Below are 21,290 nucleotides of genomic sequence, written 5' to 3'. Positions count from 1 at the left end.
CTGACTCATAACGAACTACCAATTTTGGCGCAAACGGAGCAAGCCCCAAATCACCGTTTTCATTGAGACAGACAGGAGTTGGTTCGTTGAACTGTTTTTCTCTCTTTAACACGTGGAGGCGACAGTGGATGGGACATGCTTTTACAACATCGAGCGGGGAAATGACTTGTTTACTGAGGCGTCCTGTGATTGAGAATTTTCCACAGTTTTGACGCACCCATCGTGCGCAGGGACTGTTAATGGTGCTCATTATCATTTGACTGTATTCATGTGTGACGGAGAGAGAGAGAGAGAGCCTCAATCTACCATCAACTCGATTCATGGAGTGTGCGTCTGAGAGCAATGGTCTGTAAAGTTGGATGGAAATATGAACGCGCATCACAACCAAATGATTTCCTCAAATAGTTAAGCGACGAGACTAGTCTGTTTGCATTGACAGACAGAAAATCCGTGTATGAAACGTATGTTTGTGTTTAATTATAAGTGGTAAGGTAAGATAATTGAGTTGAATTTGGAGCGGAGCTGAGCGCGTGGGAGGCATTGGCGAGTACAGTCTCAATCCGCGCTGAGATGTTGAGGAGCGTGCATGCGCTCGACAGTTTCCCGTGATGTCTCGAGTTCAGTCGATGGTGTCGCAGAGGACTCTCTATCCAAAATACACCTCACCCCTGTTATCGACCTTTTAACGACTGAATACGGCGCGTTGCTGTTGTTTTCTCCAAAAGGATGCGATATTATTGATGGAATCCCCCTCAGAGGCGGCACACAGACCTGTTCCACAATCTCCTACCGCGGAAAGCACTCGAGTCTTAGAAAAAAATAACAGAAATATTAAGGTGAAAAAACCCATGTGGTCGTTGTTTGTCGACTGAATCACTGAACGTGTATTCCTTTTGCTTTTTCTGGTTAATCTCTGTAAGGAATTGACACGGTTAACACAAGGACACTGGTGGAATTACGCCGTTAAGAGCGCTGAACTTGACGGATTTGTTTATAAAGAAAGATCAAGGTTATACGATGAAGACTCCTGAGGACGCGGTTTAATTTCCCGACTGGTGTATTGGAAATGTACAACGGGGATATCAGGTGAGTTGTTCTCTTTTTACTTTCAATAAAACATCAAAAACGTATTATTTTTCCTTAACAAATGTGGGCTCGCTCTCTTACAGCCAACTGGGAGTAGATGGAGCTTCCCGTTGACGAAATCGTCGGCTTATTTTTGTGACGGGAGAAATTATTTCAACCGTCTGATGCGCAACACCTGCTGCGCGAGCGAGCGCCCTACATAGAGACAAACCCCGCGCGCGCTGCGCGTGAGGGGAATACAACACCGGCCGTTATTTAAACATGCCGGGTCTCTCACACACTTTTAACCGCTGACTTCACTCTCGAAGCTCCCTGATAGGTGTTGTTTAAAACACGGTTATATGGTATTGTAGTCCGCCTCTGAGGTGACTTGGTTTTGTGAGGGGGAACCGTTACGCTTCCACGCAGATCAGTTTACCCACTCGCGAAGCCTTTTGGTGTGGCTTTTCGCTCGTAGACTACTGAACACTAACGAGAAGTTACAGAAATACTCTAAATAATGAGTTCTGTCATTTTTGTTACCCTGGTGTAAGGATTGTGGTTGACTTTCCCTCCCCCCAGAACATTGAACACTTAAGCTCCTGCCAAGGTGGTTCGCCGAAGGTCTGAAAAGAAAAATGCGCCGAGAAACGCGCCTTCTCTGTGAGGAAGTCTTCGTGGATAACGTTCACAAGTCATCGGCCAGTCTCACAGATGGCACATTTCAACCACGGCGAGTCTCCTTCACAGACACCTCGTGACACGCAAGGTAAGATACGTTTTAAATATTGAACGTTTTAGTAATAGGTGTGAAGTGGCTGACGGGGAGATCCGAAGGGGGGCGCCGTTGTCTCGCGGGTTCGGTCTAAACGGGGAATGAGGGACTTGCAGATTTGGGTGCAGTCACGTTGTCCAAGCACATTTTTGATGTTTTCCTCTTGCTTACAGGACCAGGCCTGAAATAGTCTTTCCTGCAATGGAGGATACAATTTTAGAAGCTGAAATATTTAAAAACCGCCCCCTTCTTTCCTACACATTCATGTATAGAGACACTTATTCTTGATAAAATGACCTTAACTGAATGCCGAGATATATACAGCAATGCATTCCTTACATTGGCTATATTGGGCCAACTCTTCTGATGCCTTAGTCCAGGAACAAAATTGAATTAAATATGTGAACGCAGGCATGAGCACTTGGCTGATGCGCTGCCCTGTTGAACGCACTTGTGATGGTACCAAACCTCAGGAATAAAGGGGGTAATGGAGTTACCTTAAAAAAAAAATGTCTGGCAGTTAAAATGGAATTTGCTATAATATGCACTGACTTTAAATTTGCATAGCAAAATTTTCTTCAAACAGTTGCCCTCACCATAACGGTAGCTGACATGAATGAGAAAATGGATCTACCGGTATGTAATACCACAGTTTTCTTCTCTGGATTTAAATACTTATGTAGAATATGTTTTGGTCCTTAAACTGAAGGAATACATGAGCGTACGTGTTGGTCAGAAAAAGAGATGGATTGGGGAGGAGGACCTAGTGCAGGTGCTTATTTTGAGAGTACTCGTAACTATTGACCCCTCCACCTTTCCACACAGTCAAACTCAGAAATCCACCCACAACCTCCCCATTCGCCTGCGAAGAGAAGTGATCTCAGCGGTGATATTCTGCTAACAGAGGAACCGATCTGCACTTGGCACTTCATGCTGTGGTTTTGAATTATGAAATATGGGCTGTGACAGACCATCAGAACTGTGGTTGGTACTTCCAGGCATATACTCAAACCTCACTCATACAAACACTCCTATTGGCAAGACGTTTTTGGCAGCGTTGCTTAAATTTTGATGCATAAAAGTCCATGGGTCTGTTTTTGTATGCAAGCGAAATTAACTGTCTCTAATATCCTTGGCTGCTCTTTAGTTGTATTCTTCAAATTAGGGTGAAGGTGATGTCTAATGTGACTGAAAACACACCGTTTACTTGTAAAACATCCAACAAATCTGACAGATGCATTTGGAAACACTTAGTGCTAGTCCGGGGTAGACTTAAGGGCATGGTTGCTTTGCTGGGGTAGCTCTGTGAGTATACCAATTATGGATGTAGCAAGTATACTAAATGAGAAAGTTACAGGGGTAACGGAGCACAACTGCCTGTCTCTGGAATCTGTAATGTGTTCATTGAGGCGTGTACCACTTTTGGACCCTCACAAACTACCAGTGCAACCATCAAGAAAGCAATTAGGCAATTACGTGATTGGCACTAATTAGTATGCTTCACAATACAGCTGAATGTTTAAGCTGACAGAAGCAAAACCCTCTTAATATCTGTTATAAGTGTTTGCCAACAATTGGAAACGCATCAATAAATTATTAGTTTGTCAAGTGTTAAACAAGTCTTTGCTTCATTTATTCAAAAATGACATTGTAGGAGGAATTATATAATGCATCAGGCAGTAACAGTCATCCACTTCTGCTCATGAATTGCTGTATCAATGTTGTGATTTTAAAATTACTTATAAAAAACAGCATAATAATTTAATTTTCTTGTGTGTGTGTATATATATATATATATATATATATATATATATATATACAGGTCATGGTCATATAATTAGAATATCATCAAAAAGTTGATTTATTTCACTAATTCCATTCAAAAAGTGTAACTTGTATATTATATTCATTCATTACACACACAGACTGATATATTTCAAATGTTTATTTCTTTTAATTTTGATGATTATAACTGACAACTAAGGAAAATCCCAAATTCAGTATCTAAGAAAATTAGAATATTACTTAAGACCAATACAAAGAAAGGATTTTTAGAAATCTTGGCCAACTGAAAAGTATGAACATGAAAAGTATGAGCATGTACAGCACTCAATACTTAGTTGGGGCTCCTTTTGCCTGAATTACTGCAGCAATACAGCATATATATATATATATATATATATATATATATATATATATATACCATAATTCCTCAAATAAAAGCCGGGGCCTTTATTTACCTGAACTGCAGAAGGTAACAGGCTTTTATTTGAAGCAGGCTTTTATTAGAGGCAGGCCTTTATTTCTAATTCCTTCTGTTTGATAAGTAATTGTTTTAAATAACCCGTTTTAAATGAAAAGCAATAGCGTTCCAGTAGACAGAGATCATAACATTAGCACAGAATCAGTTCAGAATCAATCACTAAAAGAACAAGTTCGGTTCTCACGCGCTGCGTGTCAGTCTGCTTCACGCATGTGCAGTATCATCAGCTCCTCGGTTCTCGAATCAGACGCGTCCGACAGAAACGCTTCTCGGTTCAGTGCACTGGTGATCCGAAAACCGATGCAACCGGTTCTTGACTCGAGAACGAGAAACGCTCTGGCAGTGGGCGTGTACGTTCGATATCTGCATCTGCTGCACAAATTTCCCCGGCCTTTATTTAAGACCGGCCTTTATTTGTCCGTGTTGACCACGCCCCCGGCCACTATAAGATAAAATTATTAAAAATGTGCTGATCTTGAAAATATTCATGTGCCTATTATTTTTAAACTACCCACATGTACAGCAAGTTTGCAATATATTCCATCTAATATCCCAATGTAGGACTTTTTCTGTTAAGCTGTGCATTCATGAGCTTCTGCATTAAGCTTTTTTCTTTGTTGAGAACTGGTGATAAAAAATGGTAGTATTTGTAGTAGCTGATGGCAGCAAATTCTTATCACATCATTCCTTACTGAGCACCCCAAACAAACTCCCAAATTTCAAGCTCTGAAGACTGTGGGGTTTATTTCATTTTATTGATTTTTGTGTCATGATGAGTATTGATTTAAAATTACATGCCCTGGCACATACAGTATATTAAGAGACAAACTCACACGATTTCATGATGCTGCTGTATATATGCCCTGCTTGTGTACTACCAGTGATATATTCAGCCAGAGTTAAATAAGAAACAGGATATTTGACTGTTCTAGTTAATATATTTTTGTTATAATTTTCAACATTATCTGAGTACTTTTTAATCTGTGGTTATTGACTATGGCTCAAGGTAGTCTGTGAATGAAATGGAGGTGCAAATATGACTGATGACTAAACTCCAGGGATGAAGCAGGTGTATCCAGTGATATTTCTGAGAGTGAAAAGTTTAGAGTGAATTCGATCAGTCTTGCTTTCAAAGCATTTTTGATAGCAAAGTATCTCTACCTTGATAAAAGGAGCCAAATGAACAGAAAAAAAGAATCTATTTTTTTTTTTACCTTAAAGGAATATTGTCAGTTATTCACTTACTGTTTAGTCATTCCAAATTAGTAAGGTTTTTCTTCTTTGTAACATAAAAGATTTATTTGAAGTATGTTCACACTGCTGTTTTCCTTACAGTAAAAATGAATAGGGATATGTGCCGATTGAGTTTTGGAGTGAACTATTCCTTTAAGCCATAAGTACAATTTCCTTAATTCCAAAGTTGACTTTTACATTCAATCTCTTGAGATTAAACCATCTTTAAACCACTGACATCAGCGCACTTAAATTTAACCATGTGTAAGCTGTTCTTCACTCATGAAGTTATAATGCACTCCAGTTAGTGCATGGTTTCATCAATTATTACTGTAATTTAAGAGACAGCTACACTAGCCATCTGGAATCATTCGGGCATCAAATTCCGCCTAGAATCGTTATAAACTATTGAAGAGTCCTATCAATTAGCCAGGCCATTTAAATGCAACCACGATGACATATTGTGAGACAGAACATCAGTGTTAATTGCTAATAAGTGAACCACTGTTCCATTTAACTGTTTAGGCTAATTGAAAAGTATTGACTTGAAATGATAGAGTAGTTGAAGTAGTTGAGTGCCAAATCATCTTAATCTTTAAAAGCTTGTCTTCTGGATTTGCTTACCAGTCCCCCTCCAATGAATCTTTGCATGTAAAGTAACAGGGTGAATGTAATTTATGGATGTGATCTGATTTTGGTCTATTGAGATCTGGTAAGCCTGATGTTTTGCATCTTTTTAAAACTTCTTATCTTAACAGGGGCTGAAGCCAGGAATGATGGGAGCTGTAGTCTGCTTGATGGTCTTATGGGCTTTGTTGGGTTGGTCGCAGGCCGCAGAGAAGCCTCCATCCCTGAGTGTAGCTGTGATACTGGGCCAAACCCCCACTGTATCCGAATCAGCCCTGCGTCCGGCTCGTGGGATAGGTGCGCCTCTGGATGTGACTGTTCTCAGCGTCCAGGTGAACCAGACGGACCCAGGAAGCATGCTTACACACCTGTGTGAGCTCATGTCCCGACAGAGACTGCATGGGCTGGTCTATGGAGATGGCACGGACCAGGAAGCTGTGGCACAGATGCTGGACTTTGTTTCCTCTCAGACTTCCATGCCCATACTGGGAATCCATGGCGGCTCTGCCATGACAATGGCCGAAAAGGTAAGCATGCTTTGTGCTTTATATGTCCTCAACTTTGCATTTACAGCAACCCACCGCAGAATATTTCATCATATCTGGCATCAGTCGGATGTTTACCACCAAGGCCTAAACATAAAGCTTGATTTCAAATATTCAATGCCATGTTTTGGATTGTCTAGCTGTGTGGCATTAAACGAAACACAATTCAGATACCTGACAGATTTTCTTTATCAGTCATGCCATCTGCATCAGATGTAGCCTGACGGTTTGCCAGTCTTCCTGTCACTGTCCCTCTGTCTGTCTATTTGTTTTTGCAAAGTTGGCAATGAGCTGTGTTTATAGCAAAATGGGTTGCAGTTGTATGGGTTTGACAGAAACCTGCGGCCGGGGTAGTGACAGAGCTGCCTCAAAAGAGTTGAGCATTGAAGCCAAGAAAGTTTATGATTGCAAATGGATTCATTGATGCCATCTTTATTTTATGTTAAACATCAATGATTTTTTAAAATGTTTAATTAATCATCAAATGGATGCATTTGACTATTAGGCTATTACTACACTCTTCATCTACATAAACTGTAGAAACTTCTTGTAGACGACCATGTCATCCCATTGCATCATCTGGCTGAGTTCACTTCAAACTACCCTTCCAAATAATGATTTGATAATTTTAGATGAACGCACAATCCCTTTTAACAGTGATGAAATACAGCCACAAAGTAAGTGTATTGTGCTACTTTGTCAAAGCTCATGGTTAGAAACATTTCTTGCTTAAGATTGTGATGTTTTAATTCTTATGTAATGTGCATTTAGTTTTTATGTAATTAGTAGCTTCTTTTTAAGTCTTGCTTTTAGTTTTTTGTTTTACTATCTGCTTATTCTCTCACTGTATGTATGACAAGTTATTTGTGGTGGCAAGTGTATATATTGAAAGTTGCTTAGAATTCATAAAGATCAGATTTTTCATTATCTAATTTCCTTCGAGCGACATTCTCCAACTTCGTATTTGACACATTAGGCCCTGCTGCTGCTGTAGAGCTTGGAGGGTAATAATTGAAGAGACTCTTCGGGAGGGAAGCACTGCTTAGGGAGTCAAATGCTGTGGCTGATGTGAATGAAACTCAAACATTAAGAGGCCCCCTGCTTGCTGTCTCCCATAACACTTCTCATCCCTTCTTTAAATCATCTCCCAGGGTTCATTTTGATACCGAGGCTGATACAGTCTTGGCTGTGCAATAACATGTCAAGCACAATGCATTTCCAAGTGTGAAATAAACAGAAATAGAGAGGCAGAAAATATCACAATTACTGTCAGATCTGTTCACATTCAATAAGAAGTCAGTAAGATTTTTTTAATGTGTCTGAGAAGTGTACATTGGCATGTATGAAGTTTTCCTTACATAAAATAGCAAAATATCAAGCCAAATGTATTTGCACATAAATGAAATGAGTATTTTCTCAGTGCTTTATTAATTATTTATATAAATAACTAGGGATGCACCGAATCCAGATTTTTTGGGTTCGGCTGAATACCGAATCCACTGTTTAAGATTCGGCCGAATCCGAAACCGAATACCGAATCCTACTCGCATCCTTATTCCATTAACACAGTAAAACACATTAATGAAGTAAACAACTTCCACAGCAGTGTATTTTTCATTTTATTATTTCATTTTTATTATTTCATTTTTATTTTAAAGAATAGGCAACATTATGCCAGGATGACAAGTGGGAAAAACTATTTTGACAATTACCATAAGCCGCTTACACAAGTACAAACCAAAACCTTTCAATAAAAGTGCAACAATGCAAAGAAAAGAAAGTGTTTTTCTTTTCTTTTTTAAACCAGAATATGTTTGGTGACTTTAAATTTAAATTAATGTTATTGAACATTTACTCAATAAACATGGATAGTAGGCAGTTTTCGTTTATAATAGTAGGCTAGGCTACGATTAGAACAGTAGCCAAATATTACGAAAAATATTACGGAAGATCACCCACATCTCCTGCATCATAATTACATTAATATAAAACCTCTAACCTTTTACATGAATTAAGAGTTTCTTATCAAAAAAACAAGATGCTCTGCATTTACAAGTGACAGCCGGTTGCGAGTGTGGGAACGAATGTCCCCAGCAGTACTGAAAAGTCTTTCACTGTTTCAGTGAAATGTTTCAGAATGGCCTTTATCTCTATAGTATAATACAGCATTCTCTCTTGTACCACTGTTTCTCTTTGATCAAGTTCAACTGCATGTCTTTTTGCGGTGTACTCAGGGGAGAGCATGAGTGTGTTTTAAGAGTGTGTATCTGAGGGTCCTGGAGGATGCTTCGCTTCACTGTAAACCCAGATTGTCCTTCTTATGTTATTAAAAATGAAGGCGCTAAGGCGCATCTTTTTATCCATGTCTCCACTTCTGATATGGGAAAGAAAGGGCAGGGAGCACTAACGCACACTGAGGGGGCAGGACTGAATATTCGATGAGCTGCTTTATGTGGTTTGCATGTTGCATGTTTTTGGAATGAGGTCTGGGCATATGTGTTTAGGGTCTATATGAGGAAAAGAAGGACAGAGAGTCAGACCTGAAGAGTTAAACACTAAAGCTGTTTTCTACCCCATTGAAGCTTTTATCCCATCTGTATTAGAGAGGTGCATTATAGGAGAAAAGAACAAAATAGAGGGGCTGACATAAATTAAATATGTAACATACACTTACAGACACGCACACTCCTTTTCTTTTTCGCTTATCTATCTCCCACACACTCAAATTTTCTTGTTATTCATTTAACAATAGACTGAGGTTGCACTGGCACATTAGATCATATGATGTCATCAGCAGTGCCAAATAAGTGCCTGTAAAAAAACACCGAAGCGCATAGAAAACCCACTCGTAGGTTAAAAGCCAACTCGTTTCTAACAAGCTTATAAGACACTTTGCTGATGTCACGGCGACATTAGTTTGATGATGTCAGCCACAATAAAACTCCCTTCACTGGATCGGTTAATGCTACTTAGTTTTATGTTGTAGAATAAAAAAAAATAAAAAAAATTTAATTATAAAGAAAAGAGAGAAATAAATGTTTTTTTTTAAAAACATCTTTATAATTTAAAAAGTGTAGTTTTAGCACAAACATTCTGCAGTTCCTAATAGGTAATTTTTCAGTTTATACTTTTCCAAATCATGATGTATAGTACATTTAAAGGTTTGGGGCCGGTAAGAATTTTTTTAAGTGCCCCTATTATGCCATTTTTAAGGTTCCTAATATTGTTTTGGGAGTCTCCTACAATAGGTGTACATGCATGCAAGGTCAAACACTGCTTTCGTTTTCTCATAATATGCATTTAATATCACCTAATTTTCCAACAATTCTCAAACGATTCGTTCAGAGCAGTTCTAAGATTCAGTCTCTCTAAACCCCTCCTTTCTGTAAGCCTTCTCTCCTCTGATTGGTCAGATGGTCAAGTTTGTTGGTGATTGGTCTACAGCTTGCAGCACTTGTCGGAAACTATACTTCCATTGCCATAGTTCCATATTTTGAACACTGGATAGAAAATATAAACATCTGTTATTTGTCATACAGGTTCAGTGGAGCCAGCTAGTACAAATAAACTGGGTACTGTCTTTTTAAAGAGCAAGTGGTTTGTGTATACTGTGATCAACTCCCTGAGAAAAGCAGTCATCAGTTAAATGACGTGTTGAAGATGGGTATAGTTTTGGGGCAACTGGCTAATGTAAAACATAGATGAGCATAGACTTGTTACAGTATTCGGTAATGCGATATATCGCGGTAATTAATATGCACTATATTGTTATCGTGGGCACTTATAAATACAGTGAATAATTATATATTACAAATTATTCCGAATTTGGAATGCATTTTAAGAATACTATTCCCAAAATGCACCACAACGCTGTATGTTGATTAAAAGACGTGTGTTCACTCTGATGTAAACAAGCACGCATGAGAAGCACATGGGGGGACACTTGAGAAATGCGCTGAATGAAATCACATTCACTCTCTGACAGCAGATGATGTTAAACTGCAGACAATGCAGTCCTTACCCTGAAAACCCCATAAATAATAGCAGCTGTGCTACTTTCTAAAACATTTAAAAGTAGACATGTCAAGCTTTCTATAGATATCTCTCTCATGTCTCTTCATTGAGTATTCACAGAGTTACAGTTCATTTTAATGACGTGTTTCTAAATGAAGATCAGCGCAGACAAAGGCTGCAGACAGCACACCTTGTTTGTTATCTTTATTTTATAAGTTCACAAAGTTTTGTTATTATTATGTCTGTATCCCAAAAAAAGTAGACCCTTTACAGATTCGATTGATGTATTGATATTATCTGTACGATTAAATCTGAAAGTGTAATTTAAGTTATTTTCGGGGTTATCAGGAGAAAATGACTCATAACGCGTATACGCGTTAATCGACTCCACAGGGTTAAATAATTTTAAATAGCCATTCAGATTTGTGTATTTGCTATGATGTTCATCAGAGTGCCAAATACTTAAGTATTAAGACTTAATAGGCTTTTTTTTATCTGGACTACAACATACCATAGATAAATTTCAATACCATGATAATACCGTTTACCATGATAAAAGCATGAGCAATTAATGCTCATGCTTTTTGTGTCATTTAAGATGTCAGTTTTTATTTAGGTTAGAACAGCATTCTGTAATTTTGAAATACTGTGCCAGCTCTTGTTAACACTTTACCTGTGTTCCTACATTCCCAAATGCCCCCAAGGAGGGATCACTTCAGCTTAAGTGAAAGTCCTGTATAAGCCAAAATAAACTTGTCCTTCGTTATTTTGTGTGATGTATCGCTGCACTTCAACCAGACACCGAAATAAAGTTACAATGGCAGACCTAAGCTGGAATGTAATTTAAGATGCTTTACAAGACTCCGGAATGGTACACAGTGGACAAACGATCTGCCATCGCTCAATACTGTATGATAAATCCTTCTCTCTCCTAACAGTAGCGCCTTGATGGCCACCTACTTATTTTGGGCTGTGTCACAGTGACTCACTGCAGTTCTTAAATGCTGTTATAGATGGAAGATATGAAATTAGAAATTCGTTTACATTCAGTTACTGTCATTAGGACACTGGATAACAAATCTCTAGTAAAGTCAGTGTCACTTCAAGTCAGGTTACAGGGAAGCTCCCGTACTTTTTGTGGCGCTTTGAACCATAGGATCAGATGGAGCTTTTAAGAGATAAAGCTCTCAGACCTTTGTCAAGTTTCAGTCTGTCCCCTCTTCTTTTAATCTCAGCAATCCCTCTATATGTGGACCTTCCTTCTCCCCATCTCTCACTCTTTCCCTTTCTTTTATTTTCTTTCTCTCTCATTCTTCCTTCAGGGTTTATCAGAACATAAAGGATTCCTCTCCCTGGCAGATCAAAAACATGTCTCTCTCGTCCTCACTTATTTTCTTTCTTCTTAGTGCTCTCGTCACTTCTTTCCCGCGGGTTGTAAAGGACAATCGACTAACATGGAGATTGGTGGCTGCATTCAAGACCGAATGAGGTCATTTTCCCTCTTTGCACTGCCTACACTGAAAATGACAGTCTATTTGGGAGAAGAACGGGCAGAACAACTAAAAAAACCTTTGAAAGCAGCTTTTAAGGGCTAAGTTTAGATTCCCTGTTCCACAGCCATCTGTGTTTTGTGCGACACTAACTTTATGAATATTGTATAGTGAAGTAGACACACAGGCTAATTGATTTAGAGTGAAACATTAACCTCATAATTCCTACTGTTTTTCGGATTTGTCTTGGGCCAGAGGCTTTTCTTTGTGTGTGAGGGTGAGAGACTGAATTATAAAGACAGGCAATGTGAGTTCAAGAGATTGTTAATACAATGAATCTGATCTTTTTTTTTAAGTCGCTGCTATATAAACTACCATTCAGAAGTTTAAGATCAATGTGCATTTTTTTTGGGGGGGGGGGAGGGGATACATTTCATCAAGTATGCATTAAATAAATCAGCAGTGTCATAAGGTATCATAAATTTCCAAAAAAATATATGTTTTTGACATTAATAATAAAGAATGTTTAGAAATAAGAAGATAATGTTTTCTGAGCAGCAAATCAGCATATTAGAAATTATTTCTGAAGAATCGTTTGACAAAGACTGGAGTAGAGGTCTTCACGGGTCCAAAAATTTGTGCCCGAATCCGAAAGAGACCCGTAATGTACTAAACAGAACCGACCCGGACCCGTCTATTATTTCAAAATCTGAACCCAGACCAGTGTAAATCTGAGAAATGCCTACCCGGACCCGACCCGGACCCGACCCGGACCCGTATGTTATATGAAAGCTGGACCCGAACCCGCTAGGAAGACACAGACCCGACTGGACCCGATTGTCACATTCCACCTTAAATTGCTATTACAAGTCAATAAACCTGTTGCGGAAAATACAATTTTCTGTTTTACCTAATTTAAGGAGCCGTAGTCTCTCTTCCTTGTACCTGACTGCCTGGGATGCATTACAATCCTCCGACAAGAAAGTTATCCATGTTATTCCAAGTCCAAGCTTAATCCACTCATTATTTCAGCTTCAAAAGTCCACTTGATGTCACGGTGACAGATGACAAATGCAACTGTGCACATGTAACGTTACATTCTGACTCGAGTTAACTTGCATAATAACTTCGACTGTTTGCCCTTTTGAACTATAATAACGCCACTGACGTTATTTATTTGCTATCATCTCTCTGCTCTGCGTCGAGTCTGAATCTGACCAATAAAACTTTAAGATTAAACGGTTCATTTATATTATTATAAAAATGGGAGAAAATGTAAAGCGCGGTTTGGCGGTCGAAGTGTCCCTCACTGGTTGCCATAGAAACATGAAACATGCTGGAGTATCAACCTAAAATATGTTTAACGCAATTTGAGCGTCATAGAAAACATTCATGTTACAGTTCACCTCAGATTGTGTTGCTAATTTGAAATATATTAAATATAAGTGTGTCAAGCCTGCAAGCATTATTATCATGTGGGCACTTGCATTAACTCTGAGTCTGCGTGCTCTGCTTCTAATGGCTAACTTTTCTTTTCCTAATTTTACAAGTTGCAAGTTACAAAAAACACAAGTAGTGTCTGATCACGGCCAGGTGTTTTTACTGTATTTTTAAATAAATAAATGCAGCCTTGGAGAAAATAAGAGACTTCTTTCAAAAATGATAGATAGATAGATAGATAGATAGATAGATAGATATGTCAGCATGCACCAGGGCACAGCTAAATATGCTTTTGATATTTCACATTGAAGTTACATAAATACTAATCTAGAGGCTGTGCCTTTATTTATTTCAGGTGCTGTTTCATAGAGAATGTCCATGTTTGGTCATAATGGTCTAGCAGTCATCGCATGATCAAAGACTGCCTAGCGTAGGTTTAGATGAAGAAATGTGTAGCTGTTCAAAGCGCTGCACGGTAGCTGTGTGTGGGACTGATCACCCCTTATGATTCACTTCCATACTCTGTCTGTTCAGGCAGGATAGCATTTCTCACTTTTCTTTTACCGAACTGTATGACAGTACATGTATATTCTCCAGATTTTTTTTTTTTTATCAGGTTGAGAAACAGAGGAAATGGTGAGATCCTACATTATTAAAATGAAAGGTTTCTCTTATGCTCACCAAGGCTGCATTTGAGTGATCAAATAAAGCAAAAACTACAATATTGTGAAGTATTATTACAATTTTAAATAAGTCATTTCAGTGTATTTTAAAATGTCATTTATTCCTGTGATGCAAAGCTGAATTTTAATTATCATTAATCCAGTCATTAATTAATTTTGTGGAAACTCTGATGCATTTTTTTCACAGTGTGTAGGGTTGGGCTATAGGCGAAATCCATCTGATTTATATAGAAAAATATTTTTATATAGATGAAATAAAAAATCTGTCGATTCATATTTTGCTCTATCGTTTATTTCGTGGTGCCGCAAAATACATTGTTTACTGCAATATGTTTCAATTACTTGAATATTTTTCGGACTATAAGTCGCACCTGAGTATAAGTCGCATCAGTCCAAAAATACGTCATGATGAGGAAAAAAACATATGTATGTCGCACTGGACTATAAGTTGCATTTATTTAGAACCAAGAACCAAGAGAAAACATTACCGTCTACAGCCGCGAGAGGGCACTCTATGTTTATTAGGGGTAGACTACAGGAGCACTGAGCAGCATAGAGCGCCCTCTCGCGGCTGTAGACGGTAATGTTTTCTCTTAGTTCACTTCTCTTGGTTCATGTCAAATTAATTTTGATATATAAGTCGCACCCGACTATAAGTCACAGGACCAGCCAAACTATGAAAAAAAAGTGTGACTAATAGTCCGGAAAATACGGAACATGCATTAAACAGGGATGCAGGCAGACGCGTGAATAACAGCATGCGTGTGCTCACGCCACGTTGCTGTGCACGTGTTTCTATATTCGTATATTCTATATTCCCGATATTTTCAAATTTGACATCATCATCAAAATTATTCCACATTATCGCTAATATTCGATATATCGCCCAGCCCTATTTTACCATACTCACGACTGGAAGCAGTCAACTGTGGCATAACAAAAGCTCCGCTGCTTTCGTGCTGTGTGTCGCACTCATTTAGCGGCCTCGTTTCGCTTCGATGGCTTTCAGCCTCACCGTGCTTCATTCTACTACGTTAATAAATCATTAGCTCATCATGAATATGATTTCTGCCCGAGTCCTGTCGGATTGTATCGGCAACGGGGATGAAGATGACAACTCCCACGATTCCACACTCTGTCACGGTGTCATCAAACTACGCCTTTGTTTCTTTGTTTGTTTTGAATACGTGCTCTTTAGCAGTAAAAACTTACATAGTGTGCCCTTTAAGTAATATTTTGTCACGGTTTCTTTAAGTTAAACCAACCTTTTATTTTGGCGGGTTGCTGTGAAGACCTACGTTTTTCTGTTTATGATATGATGATAGTCTCAGAGCAGTCTAGAGACCATGTTCATGTACTCATATATTGAGGCAGCAGACACTAAAAACACCTTGAGCATCACATGCGCTTCTGTATGTGTGTGTGATAAACAAAACCGCGTGTTTGCACCATTAATTCACACAGAGAAAGACTCAGAACTTGCAGTATACATTTATATATATATATATATATATATATATATATATTTTTTTAAGTAATATTTATGAGAGTTTTCTGCCTTTATTGGGACAGGACAGTAGAGAGCTGACAGGAAAGCATCAGTGGAGAGAGTGATCGGCAAAGGACCTCAAAACGGGAATCGAACTTAAGCGCCATTGCACTGTGCAAGATTCATATTTAAATTATATTTTTGCTGTGTAATATTTGCATCCACTAGTCCATAATGTGTTTTGAGTTGAGTGTATTGACCTACTTTTGATGTGTCATCCAAATTTGGCAAATTCCGTGACACTCTGGGTAATACAGTAAATAGGGCTTAAAGTTCTCCGGCACCATGCCGGATCTTCGGTGTGCAGCATTTGGCTGCGGAAAAAAATAATTCTACATTTAAAAAAAAAAAAATTTTGAGTCCATGAGTTTGCCTATGGTATGAGAGGAGCACAGCTTTCACTCTCAACCAAACTAACATTATTAGCCAATCAGAATTTTTTGGTCTTATAAACATGAGACACGCATAATAGTATCCAATTGCAGAGCCGCAGCCCTGGGGCTGGATTCACAAAAATCTTCTTGAGAAATAAATTGAGAAATTTCTTAAGATTTTTTCAAGAATTGCACTTAAAAACAGTCCTACAAACTATATCTTATCTTTATCTTAAGTTCTCAAATATTAACATTAACAGTCTTCACTGTCACTTGAATTTGAATTCTTAATCTTAAGGACAATCTTAAAAAAAAAGATATGAATATTCTTAAGATATATTTTTGGGAATACAAAATACTCGTAACTTATTTGTAAGTTAAAAAATAAGAAAGAAAATGGCAGTTAAGAAGAAATTGCTTAAGAATGTTTCGTGAATCCGGCACATGATGAATGGAGAAGTGCGACGTTATTAAAGCTGTGAAGCGCAATGGTCAAAGATGTCTATTTAGCGCATATTTATATAGGAAAAACTAATTAAAAAGGAGTGGAGCTTTTTAAACAGCACAGAGTAATCATGTCATCTCCATAAGAACGATATGATTTTTGAAAAGGTTCTGTTCACACATGATCACTTAATGGTAATTTACCTGTAATTTATCAGTAAAGACTTTATGTGTGAAAGGGGCTAAACTCTTCCTCTGCATTTGCTGTAAATTTGACTTGCTTACCGTTCATCTGGGAAAACAGTGTTCATTATCTCACTAGATTTGTAAATCATTTATAAACCTTTACCAACACAGGAGAATCCATCAAACTATTTTAAATATGTCATTTATTGTACATCACAACTGGTCTATTTGTGTTAATAAAAAATATCAGATTGCTCAAAATAATCAGTAGATTACTTGATTAATCTACTGATTAATCATTAGTTACAGCCCTAGATTAGTTAAAATATTTCAAAATACAATTGCATTGTTTTACTTTTTGTAATTAAAAGACAAATATTTTGTCATTGAAAATTTATTAAAAATAGTGTTCAAATATTGTCTCGTTCTAGTGAACCAAGTATCTTTATTTTGTCTCATCTCATAAGCTAAGTGTATTGTCACACCCTTGTGTTGATCATCTTTGATATAGCTCATAATTTTTCAAGTCTATGATATAGCTTTCATTCTTCAGGTCAACCATATATTCATGAAAAAGAAAATCAGTTGGAATAAGGAAAGCAGTGACTTTGGCATAGTATCCTTTCAAATGTTAAAGTTGCCACAGTCATTGCATGCTTTGCATGTGCTGGAATATAAAAAATATGATTCCCAGTGCTCACAAACTTGAGTGCACTGTTGGTTATAGTGTTTACTTCCTTTTATTTGTATTTTTAACCATTTCTTTACTTGTGAAAAACTCAAATTACCATCTAAATAAATGTCTTTATTTTACAGATCTATTTTTAAAATCAAGTTCAAATTATTTAAATTATATAATTTAATAAATATTCTGTAAAATAAATGTAATGTCAGCAGTTGTTATACATGTGCTTTTGCTGTTTTTAAAATAAATAGTGTGATTATCATATGTATCACCTTTATTTTCACTAGATCTTGGTGTAGAAGAGTGACTGAAAGTGCAAATTTAAACATTTCTCATCAAAAAATGCAGTTACCAAATGTACCTCTAATTTACTGAATGTCAACAACTTATATTAGTCTCTTTTTATTCCCTAAGTAATGCCTTTGGAGAAATATCTGATAAGTGAAGAACATCTGAAAATTCCACAAAGTCTCTCGAGCTCTCAACCTCAAACCTCAAAACCAATAATAAAGAATCACCTTCCCTTAAGAACTCTTTACACACTGAAAAATGATTCTTGTTGATAAGGGGGTTCTTCACTTAATCTAAGAATTATTGAACAACCTTCATTTTGAAGAGTGTATCTGAAAGACCCTGCATCGTACAACCTTCCTTCGTTGTACCCTTGAGCAAGGCACTTGAGCCCCGTCTGCTCTGGGCATGCTGCAGTTTGGCTGACCTTGTGCCTCATCCCCTTCCTCAGTCTGTGTGTGCATGCGTCTATGAGTCTGCCAGAGATTTACAGAAATAGAACTTTTCGTGCATATTACGTTTATATGACGTGTCATTATCGTACTTTGACTTGTCATCTTATCAAGTGTTAGCACATTTCATGTGCAGCAGGGATCTTTCACTATTAATTAACCGACAGTGTGCTGTGCTGTACTACTGTCAACAAGTTTTAATGGATGATTATTAGTGCTGTGTTGAAAATATCGATACGAGGATGTATCATCACAGATATTTGACAATACTAATATCGATACAGCTGGCCCTGTATCAATATTGTGACACATGCACAGCAGTGGACAGTGCTTAATTTGGTGCTTAATTTAAAAAATAATGAATAGAGCATAATATATAGGCTACAACAAGGTTTAATCTGGCCGCAGAGGAACACAACCGGGGTAGCCTGATATAAAGGGATGTTATCCCTGAAACATTGTGCAATATGGAAATATCTGTTAAGCGTGTTACTTATCTTTGTCAACCTGGCAACCCTGTGTACGTGCTCTCTTTCCACTATAAACGCTTGCTTTCTGAAAACACCTGTTAGCTTGCAGTTTAGCGATCTCCACTTCAATATTCTATTCTCAGAACATTGTAATTAATCAAGTGTTTATTTACACGAGAGAGAGAAAGAGAGGTGAGAGGCTGTGCACGTATGAATTACCTCCGTTTTGCCACATTTCACTATTAACTAAAGCTGTGGCTTTAATTCCTTTAGAAACAATGATGTTACCAGCTCCAAGTTGAGAAAGATAATGTAGCTCTTAAGCGATTAAGCTATTTATAGTTTATAAAAAGATGCTGGGAAGTGCTAAAAAGTTTGTTCCTGAATGTCTGATTGCACTCAAAGTGTGATCTGTGTGATTGACTGAACATGTGTGTGCGTAAGATACAAAAGACAGTTAATTAATTTAGAATTAATCTCTTCTTTTCATTTTATTTTTAAAAAGTAGAGTGTGCATTCATTTGTGCAATGATATTTTTTTATATATTAATATGAGTACATTACAATATAAATTTATTAGAATTAGTAAATTATTATTTCTGGGCTTAAAAATAAAATGCAAACAATCAGAATGTACCTGGTGGGGAGTGCCAAATGTAAACATTAAACATATGCCATTACCTATATTTGTACTGTGGTACAGTTATGGAGGCCCTTTATATTGCAGAGGTCAACTGCTTATAAAGCAGTTATTATATAGCTGTTTTACTCAATTCTACTGAGGTTCAGTGTAGTCCTGTATCGTGATACGTGTCATATCGTGACTTTGCTGGTGATACACAGGCCTAATGATTATGCAATCAGTATCAGCACATCACATGCCCGATCTGTAGCGCATCAGAGGACACATACATAAATATGTATTTCTGCATGTAAATACCTTGACAGCAGTATGTGTAGACATGTTAATTGTAACTCCACAGGTAGTAAATGTTATAGATGATTTAAGTGCATCATACAACCCGAATTCCGGAAAAGTTGGGACGTTTTTTAAATTTTAATAAAATGAAAACTAAAGGAATTTCAAATCACATGAGCCAATATTTTATTCACAATAGAACATAGATAACGTAGCAAATGTTTAAACTGAGAAATTTTACACTTTATCCACTTAATTAGCTCATTTAAAAATTTAATGCCTGCTACAGGTCTCAAAAAAGTTGGCACGGGGGCAACAAATGGCTAAAAAAGCAAGCAGTTTTGAAAAGATTCAGCTGGGAGAACATCTAGTGATTAAGTTAATTGATATCAGGTCTGTAACATGATTAGCTATAAAAGCTTTGTCTTAGAGAAGCAGAGTCTCTCAGAAGTAAAGATGGGCAGAGGCTCTCCAATCTGTGAAAGACTGCGTAAAAAAATTGTGGAAAACTTTAAAAACAATGTTCCTCAACGTCAAATTGCAAAGGCTTTGCAAATCTCATCATCTACAGTGCATAACATCATCAAAAGATTCAGAGAAACTGGAGAAATCTCTGTGCGTAAGGGACAAGGCCGGAGACCTTTATTGGATGCCCGTGGTCTTCGGGCTCTCAGACGACACTGCATCACTCATCGGCATGATTGTGTCAATGACATTACTAAATGGGCCCAGGAATACTTTCAGAAACCACTGTCGGTAAACACAATCCGCCGTGCCATCAGCAGATGCCAACTAAAGCTCTATCATGCAAAAAGGAAGCCATATGTGAACATGGTCCAGAAGCGCCGTCGTGTCCTGTGGGCCAAGGCTCATTTAAAATGGACTATTTCAAAGTGGAATGGTGTTTTATGGTCAGACGAGTCCAAATTTGACATTCTTGTTGGAAATCACGGACGCCGTGTCCTCCGGGCTAAAGAGGAGGGAGACCTTCCAGCATGTTATCAGCGTTCAGTTCAAAAGCCAGCATCTCTGATGGTATGGGGGGGCATAAGTGCATACGGTATGGGCAGCTTGCATGTTTTGGAAGGCTCTGTGAATGCTGAAAGGTATATAAAGGTTTTAGAGCAACATATGCTTCCCTCCAAACAACGTCTATTTCAGGGAAGGCCTTGTTTATTTCAGCAGGACAATGCAAAACCACATACTGCAGCTATAACAACAGCATGGCTTCGTCGTAGAAGAGTCCGGGTGCTAACCTGGCCTGCCTGCAGTCCAGATCTTTCACCTATAGAGAACATTTGGCGCATCATTAAACGAAAAATACGTCAAAGACGACCACAAACTCTTCAGCAGCTGGAAATCTATATAAGGCAAGAATGGGACCAAATTCCAACAGCAAAACTCCAGCAACTCATAGCCTCAATGCCCAGACGTCTTCAAACTGTTTTGAAAAGAAAAGGAGATGCTACACCATGGTAAACATGCCCCGTCCCAACTATTTTGAGACCTGTAGCAGAAATCAAAATCGAAATGAGCTCATTTTGTGCATAAAATTGTAAACTTTCTCAGTTTAAACATTTGCTATGTTATCTATGTTCTATTGTGAATAAAATATTGGCTCATGTGATTTGAAAGTCTTTTAGTTTTCATTTTATTAAAATTTAAAAAACGTCCCAACTTTTCCGGAATTCGGGTTGTATGTTGTTATTAAAGATTATACTATATTTTCCGGACTATAAGTCGCACTTTTTTCATAGTTTGGCTGGTCCTGCGACTTAGTCAGGT

General features: G+C 37.8%; 1 protein-coding gene across 1 annotated transcript in view; it reads left to right on the top strand.

Moving 5' to 3' along the window:
• grin2ab (glutamate receptor, ionotropic, N-methyl D-aspartate 2A, b) overlaps window positions 1-21,290 on the top strand; it is a 90,996-nt gene continuing 69,706 nt past the window's right edge. Inside the window, exons 1-3 of the mRNA XM_059553623.1 lie at window positions 1-1,086; window positions 1,648-1,834; window positions 6,095-6,490. Of these exons, the coding sequence (XP_059409606.1) occupies window positions 6,110-6,490 (381 nt within the window). The 5' untranslated portion in view covers window positions 1-1,086; window positions 1,648-1,834; window positions 6,095-6,109. The remainder of the gene's footprint in view (window positions 1,087-1,647; window positions 1,835-6,094; window positions 6,491-21,290) is intronic.

This window comes from Carassius carassius, chromosome 7, assembly GCF_963082965.1.
Source record: "Carassius carassius chromosome 7, fCarCar2.1, whole genome shotgun sequence".
In the NCBI taxonomy this organism is placed as follows: Eukaryota; Metazoa; Chordata; class Actinopteri; order Cypriniformes; family Cyprinidae; genus Carassius; species Carassius carassius.
Note: the sequence above shows the minus strand (reverse complement) of the source record. Positions and strands in the feature narration are given on the sequence as shown.